This window comes from Geotrypetes seraphini, chromosome 17 (genome assembly GCF_902459505.1).
Source record: "Geotrypetes seraphini chromosome 17, aGeoSer1.1, whole genome shotgun sequence".
In the NCBI taxonomy this organism is placed as follows: Eukaryota; Metazoa; Chordata; class Amphibia; order Gymnophiona; family Dermophiidae; genus Geotrypetes; species Geotrypetes seraphini.
The window spans coordinates 33652471-33666402 of NC_047100.1; the positions used below are offsets into that span (position 1 = coordinate 33652471).

The 13932-nt window shown below is 42.7% G+C and overlaps 1 protein-coding gene across 2 annotated transcripts in view; it reads right to left on the reverse strand.

Annotated features, from left to right (window-relative positions):
* ATP2B2 (ATPase plasma membrane Ca2+ transporting 2) overlaps window positions 1–13932 on the reverse strand; it is a 691115-nt gene that overhangs the window by 284170 nt on the left and 393013 nt on the right. For both annotated transcript variants that reach the window (XM_033926077.1, XM_033926076.1), the window contains 2 exons: window positions 12022–12063; window positions 1831–1995 (listed from right to left, as the gene is read on the reverse strand). In XM_033926077.1, the coding sequence (XP_033781968.1) occupies window positions 1831–1995; window positions 12022–12063 (207 nt within the window). The remainder of the gene's footprint in view (window positions 1–1830; window positions 1996–12021; window positions 12064–13932) is intronic.

Below are 13932 nucleotides of genomic sequence, written 5' to 3' on the forward strand. Positions count from 1 at the left end.
AGAAAAGAGTTCAACCTCTATTATACTTTGTGATAAGCATTTGTTTGGAATTTGCTCATGCAAGCAATTTCTGGACAGCAACTCAAGACATTTAGAGGACAATTCTATAAATTTGGCATCTACAGATATGTGTCAGTTGAGCATATAAGTTATAAAATAATAGCGCTTATGTATGTGATTGATGCCACTAATTGCAATTAAGCAAGTAAGTGCTAGGTACTATTCCATAACATGGGCATGTCTCAGAGTTACACATAACTTATAGAACAGTTACTTGCACTTCAGGGTACAATTAGGTACCAACAGTTACTATTGGTATCTGTTGGTATCTAATTTTATGCACGCCAATGCCTACTTATAGCATTCTATAATAGAATCTTGGTGCCAAGGTGCCATTATAGAATTGTCACTAAGCACATGGCATACCGCCACCCTTCCTCCAACCCCCTGGAAGCAGAAAATCGTAGTCCCCTTCCAATCCCCTCCCACTGGAAACATACAAGCAATCCTCAGTCCCTCCAAACCGCATCGAAAGATGCCTCACCTTTCTGAACTCCCTTCCTCTCTCCTCCCAAGAAGCATAGAAACAGTCCCCTTCTAATCCCCCTTCTTTATCCTCTACCTTCCCCCTGCCAAGGGTTAGGATGATCAACCAAACCCTCCCCTCTAGACCCCCTTCCCAAAGCCCACCTGAACATGTCCTGGTGGTCCAGTGTGATCCGAGAGATAGAAATAATACCAGCTTGCACCAAACTAGCCTTTGACGGCTGGATTTTTTAAAATAGCTGCCACCAATTCACTATAGAGCCCTTTTACTAAAGCTTAGCGTGAACTAATGGACATTGTTTGATAAGGTGCTAAGTGGTCCACAGCTATAAAACAGAACATGCAACATTTCCATTTAAGATATTGTTATGCCCACGGCTGGCCAGGGCATGGCAAGTAGTCACTTTGGCTATTAGGTGTGAATCTTCATGTCTGCTTACTTTTTCCTGCTACAACCCTTACTTCACATCTGTGCCAAACAATTAGCAGCCTTACAGCTCACTTTTGTGAAAGCAAGTTGTTTAATGTTTTCATGTCTTACTGGGAAGGGCCGAGGAAGGATTCTCATGGTACTGCAAATAGGGAGGGCCTGAGTAACACATTTCATTGGGGAGAGTTATGAGATAAGGGAGGCACCTGTTGTTATTACAGAAACAGCAGTGTCTGTGTGTGTAAGAAATTCAGCACTTTCTGTGCTATAAAAGACTGAGAGACACAGACTGGACTTTGAATCTTGCCGCGGCTACGGGAACTGTGGGTTGGGTCTCTTCCCTTGATCGATTAGATTCCCGATCAGTATTGGAAGAGGGCGTGCCAATCATGGTGAAGTACTTTGTTTATTGATCATTTCTTGTAAATTATCTGATGTCTGTCTGCATTGCTTGGTATTATTTGATGTATATTCAATAAAGTATCTTATTACTCTGGAGCATTGGTGGAGGTGACTTCTATGTACCCTTGCCAGCTAAATACGTGGGCAATACAGATACCTTTTAAGGGAACAGTTAAACTTATGAAAGCAGGCCTATGCATACTATAGACCAGTCTGAGTGAAAAAGTTTGATACATAGAATCCCAGTTAATATAAGTTCTTTAGATCTAACCAGCATATTAGACAACCTAGATAAAAGAACAGGAAAATGGATTTCAACAAAGGTTTCAATCTGCTCCATTGCTAGCTGACAAGAGAACCAAGAATTGCTCGTTCTTGGTTATCTTGTGCAAACCACTAAGATCATGCATTAACACATTAGTTTGTTTTCTTGTCACATCCTTTCGTCATACCTGCTTTGCCTATCTGTACTGCCAGTTTGGTCAGCTTGCCTTGAAGGACCGACTTCTCCTTCTTGTGTAAGTTTGCCTTTTTCTTGTCTTTATCATCTCCTTCTCCCCCTTCTGCACTCTTCAAGGGCTGCATCTCCATAGCGGCAGCTCCATCCTGCTGCTTGGCTACCAAGGCAGTAAAGAAAACTGTTAAAAATTTATTTTTTATACACATTCATTTCATATATATATTATTCTGTAATATAAGATATTCTCTCTTTTTTCACTATTTGAAGGTAACTATCCAATAATAAAATTCATTTTCTAAGGTTTTGAGTTCATGAGATAGGATATAGGATAACAATGAGAAATTTTTGGAAACATTTAGGCCCTGATTCTGCAAAGTGCATCTAAAGTTAGGTGCCGTTTAGATGTCCAAGATAGGCGTCCTTTGTAGAATCGCAATCAGCGATGCTAAACACTGTTTAGACATCCAAATTTTGAGACGTCCTTTAGAGAATCAGGTTTTAGGCAAGAGTTAGACGTCCAATGTCCTTAATGTTATAATATTTTGTTATTATGATGTTACTAGAATGGTGATTTTATGCCGTTTTTCATTATAATTGTGATACTGTGAGTTGGATCTGTTTAATGTTTTTATTTATTTCTCTTCCATCAGAGAGTGACTGGGATTCGAACCAGCAACATTAGGGTAGAAGGCTGCAGGTTGAACCAGTGTGCTACACAATGAGCTAACAAGTTGCATAGCAATTGTAAAACTAGGTCCTATAGGCATTGTAAAGGAGGTCTACTATTCAGCATTAAGCGGAACTTAGGCACCCTTTATAGAATCGGGACCTTAGAGTCCTTTGTTCTGAACCATACGAAGGCTCTTATTTGCTAAGGTATTGCATATTTTAGTTACTACCCAATAATTTCAATACCTCTGTGTTAATTACGAGGGATAGTTCCATCTTTTTGAGAGGGCTGCCATGACGTTAACAGACAAATGAACAGCAGGAAACACACACCAGTTAGCTGCATCTTATAGGCCTGCACTTAGCACTGTTTTCTAGATTAACAGGTAAAAAGAATTTATTTGTTTATTGTGGGAATTAAAATAGGCTACCAGTTCATGTGTGCAGACCTGAACTGTTAGTATGTGGTGGAAACAAAGACTGTGTCTGAATTCAAGAGGGCCTGGGATAGGCACGTGGGATCTCTCAGAGAGAAAAAGAGATAATGGTTACTGCGGATGGGCAAACTAGAATGGCCATTTGGCCTTTATCTGCCGTCATGTTTCTATGTTAAATAGCTAAAAAGCTTAGTAAACAGGACCATTATTTAACATGGATTTTAACAGATGATAATATACAGTATTTTTTTTTAGCTCTGCATTCACAATCAATAGCATGCATTAACTGCTGCATTAAACGCCTAGTGCAGAAATGGATATTCTGTTACATCTCCTCAGGAGTCTGTACATATGGTCTTCAATCCAAACCTGTGAACTGGGACTTGCAGAAGTGTGATACTCACAGCTATCAGCATCTTCCATATTGCCAGTGGAGTATAGTGCCCCCTTCAGTTATTTTTCCTTCTGTAAGCGAACCGTGCAGAGGTGTTTCTGATCTCCTCTGCTTAAATTTTCTCTTTTTTTCCTCATCGAAAGTTCACTTTTTGGGTGGCTTCAATACCCTAAGTCCCTTTACTGAGGGGTTATCTGCCTGGGAAAGGACACAGGTTCTGCTGAGCTGGACTGCAGCTCTGCAAGGCAAACCTTCGGATGGATCTGGAGAGCCAGCCTGCTGTGTGTCTTCAGGGCTTGGGGTCTGTTCCCCGGGAGCCAGCTTGCCTTCTGAATTTCTCAGAGGCTTAAGCAGAGGCTGAGGGTGCCCTGTGTAAGAACCCTCAGGGTATCAGGGTGCTGGCTGCGTATTTCCTGTCCCCATCACACTTTGAAGATCCATGGGGAAAAGGCCCTGGAGGGAAGAGTGATAAAGGTGTTTTCTGACAATGCAATGGCAGCAGCATATGTGAACAGGCAAGGGGGCACTAGAAGTAATCCCTTGCATCTAGAAGCACAGATTCTCTTCCGGTGGGTGGAAATACACCTTCAGGCTCTCTTCATTGCCAACGTGGGTGGAATAGAAAATGTCAAAGCTGACTTTCTCAGTCGACAAGTCCTGGACCCAGGAGAATGGTTCCTCTCTCAAAAGGCATTCCAGCTCATTGTGCGCCATTGGGGCAGACCAGTAATGGACTTGATGGCTTCTGTCAAGAACTCATAACTCATGTGCTTCTTCAGTCGAAGAGCAGAGCCAGGAAGCTTAGGACTGGATGCGTTAGTCCAGCTCTGGCCAAGCCATGACCTCCTTTATGTCTTCCCACATTGGCCCATGTGAGCCATAGGATAGCGACTCATCCAGGTCTCATAATTATAGTGGCCATAGACTGGCTTCGCTGTCTGTGGTATGCAGACCTCATCCATCCTCACCAGAACATGGGCCTCAAGCTCAGTCAGGGACCAGTTCCCATGGAGAATCCCCAACACCAGGCCCTATTTCAAAGAGGCATTTCAGACGTAGTCATTGCCACTCTCTTATGGGCTAAAAAGCCCTCTACAATTGCAGCCTGTGACAAAGCTTGGAAAGCTTTTCAACAGTAGTTTGAAAGGGAATAAGTGGAACTGCTGTGAGCTCCCTTTCCAGTGATCCTTGCTTTTCTGCAGGCTGGTCTAGAAAAAGGGCTTGTGATGGCTTCCCTCAAGGTTCAAGTGGCAGGTCTCTTATGTTTCTGGGTATACAATGGTTTGTTTTCACTTTCAGCTCATCCAGACATAACCAGATTTCTAAGCGGTGCATTCCATTTAAGACCTCCACTATGTCACCACTTTCCAACATGCAGCCTTAACACAGTTTTATAAGGCCTTACTAAGGTTCTGTATGAGCCATTGAAAGATTCATCCTTATTGGACCTCACAGTCAAAACAGTGTTTCTGGTGGCAATCGGAATTGCAAGCTCTATCTTATATGGAGCCCTTTCTCAGGATCATGGAGACAGGTGTAACCTTCCGTGCTGTTTCTTCCTTATTTCTGAAAGTTGTTCCAATTTCCATATCAACCAGGAAGTTCGTCTGCCTGCTTTTCAACCCACTAGGTTGGGTAAGCAGGATAGGATATTACAGAAACTAGATGTGCAAAGAGTCTTACTTCACTACTTAGAAAGAACCAATGATTTTTTTTTCCTTCTGACCATCTGTTTCTACTCACTAGTCAAACCAGGCATGGTAAGCAGGTATCCAAGGCCTCTATAGCCCAATGGATTTGCATGGCCATTTCATCAACATACAATGCCTGTGGAAATCAACCACTGGTTTATCTCAGGGTGCACTCAGGAATGTCACAGCTTCATGGGCAGAGTTTTGGTCAGTCCTTCCAGCTGAACATAAGAATAGCCTTACTGGGTCAGACCAATGGTCCATCATGCCCAGTAGCCTGCTTCTCATGGTGGCCAATCCAGGTATATTTACTGCGGATGGGCTGATTGGATGAAGTTTGTAGGGCAGCTACTTGGTCTTCTCTTCATACCTTTATGAGGTTTTACAGAGTGAAGGTGGTGGCTCCTGAGAATGCCACCTTTGGGGCCTTGGTATTGCAGACAGGCTCTTCTGTCCCATCCTAGATGCTGCCATTGCTCTGGTACATTGCCATACGTATGGACGCCTGAGGAGATCTAACAGAATGGAAGATTAGGTTCTTACCTTGTTAATCTTCTTTCTATTAATCTTCTCAGGAGTCTGTATGGGCCACCCTCTGTTTTACTCAGTTATGCCTGCTTTTCTGCCTCGGATATTTCTCGCTTCCAGGCCTGAAATTCTTCTCCTGTCAGCCAGATGGCCACATATAAGATTGTCCTGTAAATGTAAGTGTATCATTCAGCCTCTGGCTCCTTTAATGTTAGTGCATGTTGCACACAATAGGTTGGTTCTTATTGCTGCTTTGTTTTGCATGATTTAATGTTTATTGCTAATTGTTCTTTTATAAGCTGCAGAGCAGAACAGAACTTTTTCTTTGTGTTTTATTCCAGTGATGACTGATTGCTTTGGGACAAAACTGAAAGGGGTACTATACTCCACTGGCAATGTGGGAGGTGCTGAAAACTGTGAGTATCACACTTCTACAAGACCCGGTTTGTGGGTTTGGATTGAACACCATACGTACGGACTCCTGAGAAGATTAACAGAAAGAAAATTAACAAGGTAAGAACCTAATCTTCCATTAAGCGATAGAGAATGCACCTTGTAGCTAACACAGGTGTTACTAAGTACTAATGTGGCAAATAACAGGGGAAAGTTAGTTACAGTTATAGAAAGCATTAATGGCACCATATGCTACAAGCAGGTGGCGTGGCGTGGCTGTCTTTTTCTAAGGGGGGAATTCCATGTCATGCTATTTTAGTCCAAGGTCCCATTTTATCCAATGAGTGGACTGTCCTTGTCTTATAGATCAAATACATATAGCCCCTGGCCTCCTGGGGTACCCTATGGCTGTTTATGTGCACAGGAGGCAGGCCAGAAGAACACTACCAGGTAAAACGAGGACACACAGGACAAATAGAAATTCCCCCTTTTACCATGGTTATTCAGGGTTCTGGGACACTCATCCCCAGAGCTATATGTAGAAAGGTAACCAGCTGCTTAGAGAAATTCTCTACCAGCTCCCACAAAACTATTAACCAGAGAGGGACAAACTGCTCACTTCCCCTTCTCACGTCAACTGCTGTCTGTCTTTCCTCTACATGGTTTCTCTCGCTGAAAAAACCCAAAACTCTGAATCTTTCAAAACAGCCTATAATAGTATCTCTCTGCTCTTGGCAGTTGGAGGAGTCTACATAATGTACAGACAGTTTCCCTGCTGCTATGGCATCACATACCTATTTGCTGAAATCCTGCACTTTGAAAAATTCAGTGAACACAGAAACCCCCCTCCTCACATATAACAGAATCAGCATTTTCCTAAATAGATTATAACCCATTTTCCTTCATAAGGGAGTTTATTTTAATAAAATAACCCACAAGGGAAAGAAAGTCTCATCTTCCAAATTTATTTAATTAGCTCTATAATGTACTTTATATTACAGATATAAATCACATGACCTTTCTTCAAGGTTACATAAGACGATCTAAATAAAAAGTGAGAAGCAAATGGAATACATAAACTAATTTAACACGCCATTAAAAAAAGAATTAATTCGCTGGTAGGCACCTAATTCGTTAGGCATCTACTCCAAGGGGCCTACCAGCAACTAGGCGTGGTTAGGGGTGGATTCATGGCAGATTTTGGGCATAGTTTGACTTAGGTACATTGATTTTGGCCAAGAAAACCCTGGCCTGAATGGAAGTGCGCCTAAGGTTTCAGTGCCTAAGATTGCGTAGGCATCGCTAAGCACGATTCCATAAATGGTGCCTAGTGGACGATTGACAATTGTGCTCAATGGCAACTAGGAGTTAGGTGCCATTTATAGAATTAGGATCTAAGGGCTCATACCCTAAGCACATGCTAATCGGTTAGCATGTAGCAACATAGCTGCAAAATACGGCTACTTCCACCACCCGTCAGACACACCCCATAGCAAAAAGACAGTTATTTTTAGTGGTGTGGGTAGCACACACATCACAAACGTACCATAGGATACCTCAGCGAACCCTGTGGTATAGCATGTTTTGCTGTGGTAAGCAGGTTAGTGCTTACCGCAGCTTTGTATAAGGACTCCAATATGATTTTCCATTCTGTATCTCCTCTTTATGTAGGGCAGTGTCTTGCAAACTTTACGAAGATGCAGCATACTAAACATGGTGACCACGGCTCGAGAGCATCCGGAAGTGCACGGACATCGACGTGATGATGTCATGCACATGCATGACATCATAATGTTGATGTCCATGCATGCGTGAAGGCCTTCCAGACAGGGCCCTGAGCCACCAGTGCGGAGAAGGGTAGAAGCATGAAGAGAAGGCAAGGCACCTGTTGACTGCCTACAAGATGTGCCTCTTGCTGCGAGAAGTACGTCCTGTAGGCAGTCAGCTGGCGCCGGTGCCTCTCCTTATCCCCGGCATCTCATGGCATACCTGGGATCTCGGGCAACACACTAGTGTGCCGAGGCACACAATTTGCGTACACTGATGTAGGGGGGAAAACTGCTGGCTGCCCTACTTTGAATGGCAGAGAGAACTCCTTGTCTTGGGATATAGGCAGTCTAACAAAAGGCAAGGCAGGTGTCTTTTCAACCAATGATCAAGTCTTTATTTAAACCAGTGGTCACAAGAAGGATCCAAGTTTCGGCATGTGCTTTGCACTATTCTGAGTGTCACTGTTTAACTCCACAAGAGTGGTTCACACTCAGCATTTATTAGCTCCAGGATCCAGGATGTGACCACCAGCTTAGGAAGACTGATCAAGCCCCAAGACCACTATCCTATGCTTCTCATCCACGTCGGGACGAACGACACCGCCAGGAACACCCCGGAGAAGATACCCGAAGACTTTGGAGCCCTGGGTGAGAAGCTGAAGCGGATGGGAGAGCAGGTGGTCTTCTCTTCCATCCTTCCAGTGAGAGGCAAGGGTAGAGCCATGGAAGATCGTATCCAGAAGACAAACGAGTGGCTACACATATGGTGCAGAGAGATGAACTTCAGTTTCCAGGATCATGGAGAGGCACTTCAAGGACTACAGGGACCAGACGGGCTCCATGTGACCAGAAGAGGGAAGAATGTCTTCGGTAGACAACTGGCTCACCTGCTCCAAAGGGCTTTAAACTAGGTAAGTGGGGGAGGGTACCCACTCTCATCCTGGTGTGGTAAGTAACCACTCCATTACTGAGTCTGAGGTAAGTACTTTCATTGCAGACAGTACTGCAGTGAATAAACTAACTCAAAAGGGATAAAATAACTCAAATGGGGAAATAAGGGACACATTAAATCAAATGGGAAAATCTCCACACAGACCGAGCAAACATGAAGTATGGAAGGCAATGTACATTAATGCCCGCAGTTTAGGCAATAAAATTCTGGAATTAGAGACGGAAATGAGGAGCGCCGACCTAGATGTAGTGGCAATATCTGAAACCTGGTTCTCGGATTCCCATGGATGGGATGTGGCTATACCAGGATATAATTTACTCCGCCGAGACAGAGAAGGCAAAAACGGAGGAGGGGTAGCGCTATATATCAAGGAGGAAATCAAAGTTACCAGAATCACAGGTGTCAAGTATACAGGGGAGTCCTAAGTGGCAAATGCCTGTATCTGGGCATTGTATACAGACCTCCTAAACAACAGGACGACATAGACAAAGAATTAATCGAAGACATCGAGACCATCACTCTGCGTGGAGACACTGTACTGTTAGGGGACTTCAACATGCCAGATGTAAGAACATAAGAACATAAGAACATAAGCAGTGCCTCCGCCGGGTCAGACCATAGGTCCATCATGCCCAGCAGTCCGCTCCCGCGGCGGCCCAAACAGGTCACCTGTCTGAATCATCAGAAGGGGCCCCCTTGCCACCCTGGTTTCCCATTGAAGTAAACTGGAACAAACTTTCAGCTACGACCAGCAGCAGCAGAAGGCTACTAACCTCTATACGGGGAGCACGACTAAAACAAATGGTACTGGAGCCCACCAGGGATCAGGCAATTCTGGACCTGATACTCATCAATGGAGATAGTGTCACAGTGGTTTTGGTAGGTAATGCGTTGGCCTCCAGTGACCACAACATGGTGTGGTTTTACCTCAGGAAAGGAACCACTAGGTCGAACACATCAACAAAGGTCCTTAACTTTAAGGGCACTAACTTCGAGAGCATGGGAGATTTTGTCTATGAGGCACTGCAAAACCAGGACACAACAGATAATATGGAGGTTATGTGGTCAGCTCTGAAATCTACCCTACAGAAAGCAAGCAATCTCTATATAAACATCGTGAGTAAATGATGAAGAAATAACAAACCCCAGTGGTTCTCTGCGGAGATCTCGGAACTCATAAAACATAAGAAAAGAGCATTTGTATCCTACAAACAATCACAATGACTAAAAGTCAAAGAAGCCTATCTAGAGAAATCTAGAACTGTCAAAACAGCGGTCAGAAACGCCAAACTCCGGATGGAAGAAAAGTTACCTATGAATATTAAAAAAGGGGATAAATCCTTTTTCAGGTATGTTAATGATAGAAAGAGTAATACAGATGGGATAGTGCGCCTAAGGAAACCCAACGGTACCTATGCAGAATCGGACTCTAATAAAGCCAAACTACTAAACAAATACTTCTGCTCAGTCTTTACTTGTGAGGCGCCGGGATCTGTGCCACAGTTGCAAACAAGGGAGAGCTCAGAAGACCCATTCAGGAATTTTGAATTTACTACCAGAAGCATCTACCAAGAATTATCAAGGCTCAAAGTGAACAAAGCTATGGGACCAGATAAATTGCACCCAGAGTGCTTAGGGAATTGAGAGATGTCCTGGCAGAACTGTTAGCCGCGCTCTTCAATCTTTCCCTGAGCACGGGAAAAGTTCCATTAGACTGGAAAACAGCTAACATCAATTCGCTTCACAAAAAGGGATGCAGGTCAGAGACTGCAAATTACAGGTCGGTAAGTCTTACATCAATAGTATGTAAACTTATGGAAATGTTGATTAAACACAAATTAGATCTGGTTCTGGACGATGAGAGGCTGAGGGATCCCCACCAGCATGGATTTACAAAGGGAAGGTCCTGCCAATCCAATCTAATCAGCTTCTTTGACTGGGTAGCAAAAGAACTAGATAAGGGAAAGTCCCTGGATGTAGTGTATCTGGACTTCAGTAAGGCTTTTGATAGTGTCCCACACCGTAGATTATTGAACAAGATTAGCTTGCTGGGACTAGGAGAAATATTAACTGCATGGGTTAAAGACTGGCTCAGTGGCAGACTTCAAAGGGTGGTGGTAAACGGTACTCCCTCCGAAACGTCGGAGGTGTTCAGTGGGGTACCGCAGGGCTCGGTCCTGGGTCCAATCCTATTTAATATCTTCATACAGGATCTGCCTCAGGGACTTCAGGGTAAAATTGCATTATTTGCCGATGACGCTAAATTATGCAATGTAGTGGGCAGAGGTACCATACCCAACAATATGACACAGGATCTACTTTTACTGGAGAAATGGTCTACTATTTGGCAGCTGAGCTTTAATGCCAAGAAGTGTAAAGATATGCATTTTGGTAGCGGAAACCCTTGCAGAACCTACACTCTGAACGGTGAGACCTTAACTAGAACTGTTACAGAACGGGACCTGGGAGTAATCATTAGTGAAGATATGAAGGCTGCCAATCAAGTGGAGAAAGCTTTATCCAAGGCTAGACAAATGCTGGGTTGCATCCGGAGAAGTTTCATCAGCCGAAAGCCCGAAGTGGTAATGCCGCTTTACAGGTCCATGGTGAGACCACATCTGGAATACTGTGTTCAATTTTGGAGGCCACATTATCAAAAGGATGTGCTGAGAATAGAGTCGGTTCAAAGATTGGCCACTAGGATGGTCTCAGGACTCAAAGATTTTCCATATGAAAAACGTCTAGGTAAGTTGCAGCTTACTCTCTCGAGAACGCAGAGACAGGGGAGACATGATAGAGACATTCAAATATGTTACTGGCCGTATGGAGGTGGAAGAAGACATCTTTTTCCTTACAGGACCTACGGCAACAAGAGGCCATCCACTAAAAATCAGGGGTGTGAGATTTCATGGTGACATTAGGAAGTATTTCTTCACCAAAAGGGTGGTTGATCGTTGGAATGATCTTCCACTTCAGGTAGCAGAGGCCAACAACGTGCTCGATTTTAAGAATAAATGGGATAAACATGTGGGTTCACTTCGAGGAAGTGCTTAGCGGGGTGGGTTATTCGATTGGGCAGACTTGTTGGGCCGATGGCCCTTTTCTGCCATCATACTGTATGTTTCTATGTTTCTATGTTAAAGTGTCCCCTGAGGAAGGCATCCTCAACATGCCAAAACTTGGATCTTTGTTGGGACCACTACTTTGAACAGTGATTGCTCCAGCCTTCTCCATCTTCTACAAGCTACAGCATGTACATAATTTTCAGTGAGAAGTACAATCTGATGGAACGATAAGCAATGGAAAAACATTTAACAAACTGCTGAACACAAGTATGAAAAAAATGTTACCTTTATTCTGGCTGTTCTCCAGATTTCCATCTTGCATTTTGCCTGAGTGATGAAAAATTGTGACAAGCAACATGAAGAAAAAAAAAAAAGACAAACAATAAACAACCATCATAGAGACAGACTTACATAGTGGAAATTTAAATATAAAGGGCAAACAAAGTAATGAGTGTATTTCTATCACATATTTATGAACCATGAACAGTTTTCTTTGTATTTATTTTGATATAAAAGACAACCTAATAATTGGAAGTATATTTGCATGCGGAATGATAAAGAAAAAAAGAAAAAAAAAAAAGGTACAGTCCTCTAGTAGGTTTAATGGGAATATATCTACCCTACAGAAACAATAAACAGAGCTGCATAATTTATGGCCAGAAGAATAGAAGATGATAAAAGTCAATGAAAAATTCAACATGAGCTCAAGCAGCTTTTTACAAATTTAATATCATGTCATCCGAATTTTCATTTCCAAAAAACAGGACTTTTATTAAATAGCATTATTAAATAACCAACACTAGTAAAAGAAAGCTGAATCTTGCCAGGCTTATACATTTAAATATATTTTAAATTGATAACTGATGTTTTGGCTTTAGAAGGGAAATACCATATACATGGTACTTAGAACATGTTTGACGTTGTGGCAAATCCATCTGAAAACAGGAAGGCATCACAATAATTCAAAAATATAACCTTCATCAAATTATATGGAACTATATCATACATATTTATACCACTAGGTGATATCGTCTGCGAATTGCAAATAATGTTCCTACTGTGGACCAAAAGGTTGCATACGTTTTTATGAGTTTACGTCACATACTGTTTTGTATTGCTGTGGAGCCTCTCTTTCTACATTTGAACTTTTTTGGGGGGAGAATATAATCAGTTCATCCTACCTGGTTGCAAGTACTTGCGGACTGGTAAGGTATTTTTGGACTTGTTTTCAAATATGTTGGCAGCTTTAGGATACCTCTTAAAAATCAATCAAGGTTCATCTTAAAGATTTTTGCTCAGAAATATACCCCCAAATTCTACTGAGTCTGCTTAAAGTTATGCATCTATTGTACATGTGTATTATGTGCTATTGCATAAAACAGCCCAGAAGTGCATTAGCACATAACTGCAAGAGGGCAGTGCATGGGTGGGACATGAACATGTCTTCCACACACTCACATAACTTACAGAACTCTGTCCAGCCAATATTCGGTTGGTGATGGTCACCATTTTTATATCCGCTGCCAGCTCTATTGCTGGATATACAATGCTGGGCCATATTTGGTCACCAGCACTATATATCTGGTTTTATGTTGGCCGATAACACTTATGTGATGAAGCGCAACATTCAGCTCTTAAGCGTGTAATATGAAACCCATAAGGACTTCACCCGATATTCAGACCGTGGAATACAGCATACTATCTCCTGCAGTCAGAAGCAAAACCAGAAATTCAATGCCGGCACCAAATCTGGCGATCAGCCTTCAATTTCTGGGGATTCTTTTGGCTGGTCGAGACATAGCTGGCTAAGTCAATATTCAGTGGCAGGCCAGTTAAGTCTTAGCAGCCAAAGATAGGCCAGCTTTTTAGGTGGGTCTATCTGGATGCATGGCCACCAAACTGGATATTGGCCCCAGACTGTGTTTTATATAGTCCTATTTATGCGGTTATCTTATGTGGTTAAGGGTTGAATGTTGGCACTTACTCTACGCCTATAACACCCACAAGTTAGCTGGTTTCAGTTTAGACACTAACCGCAAATATTCAACAGCACTAACCAGTTATTTGCAGTTAGCTATGGACAAGCAATTTAAACAACCAGGGGCCTCTTCTGAGTCAGAAACTGGGTGAAGGAGAAGAAATGAGCATGCTCCAACTGTATTGTCAGCCTGAACAGAAGGCAGAAGTCCAAAAATA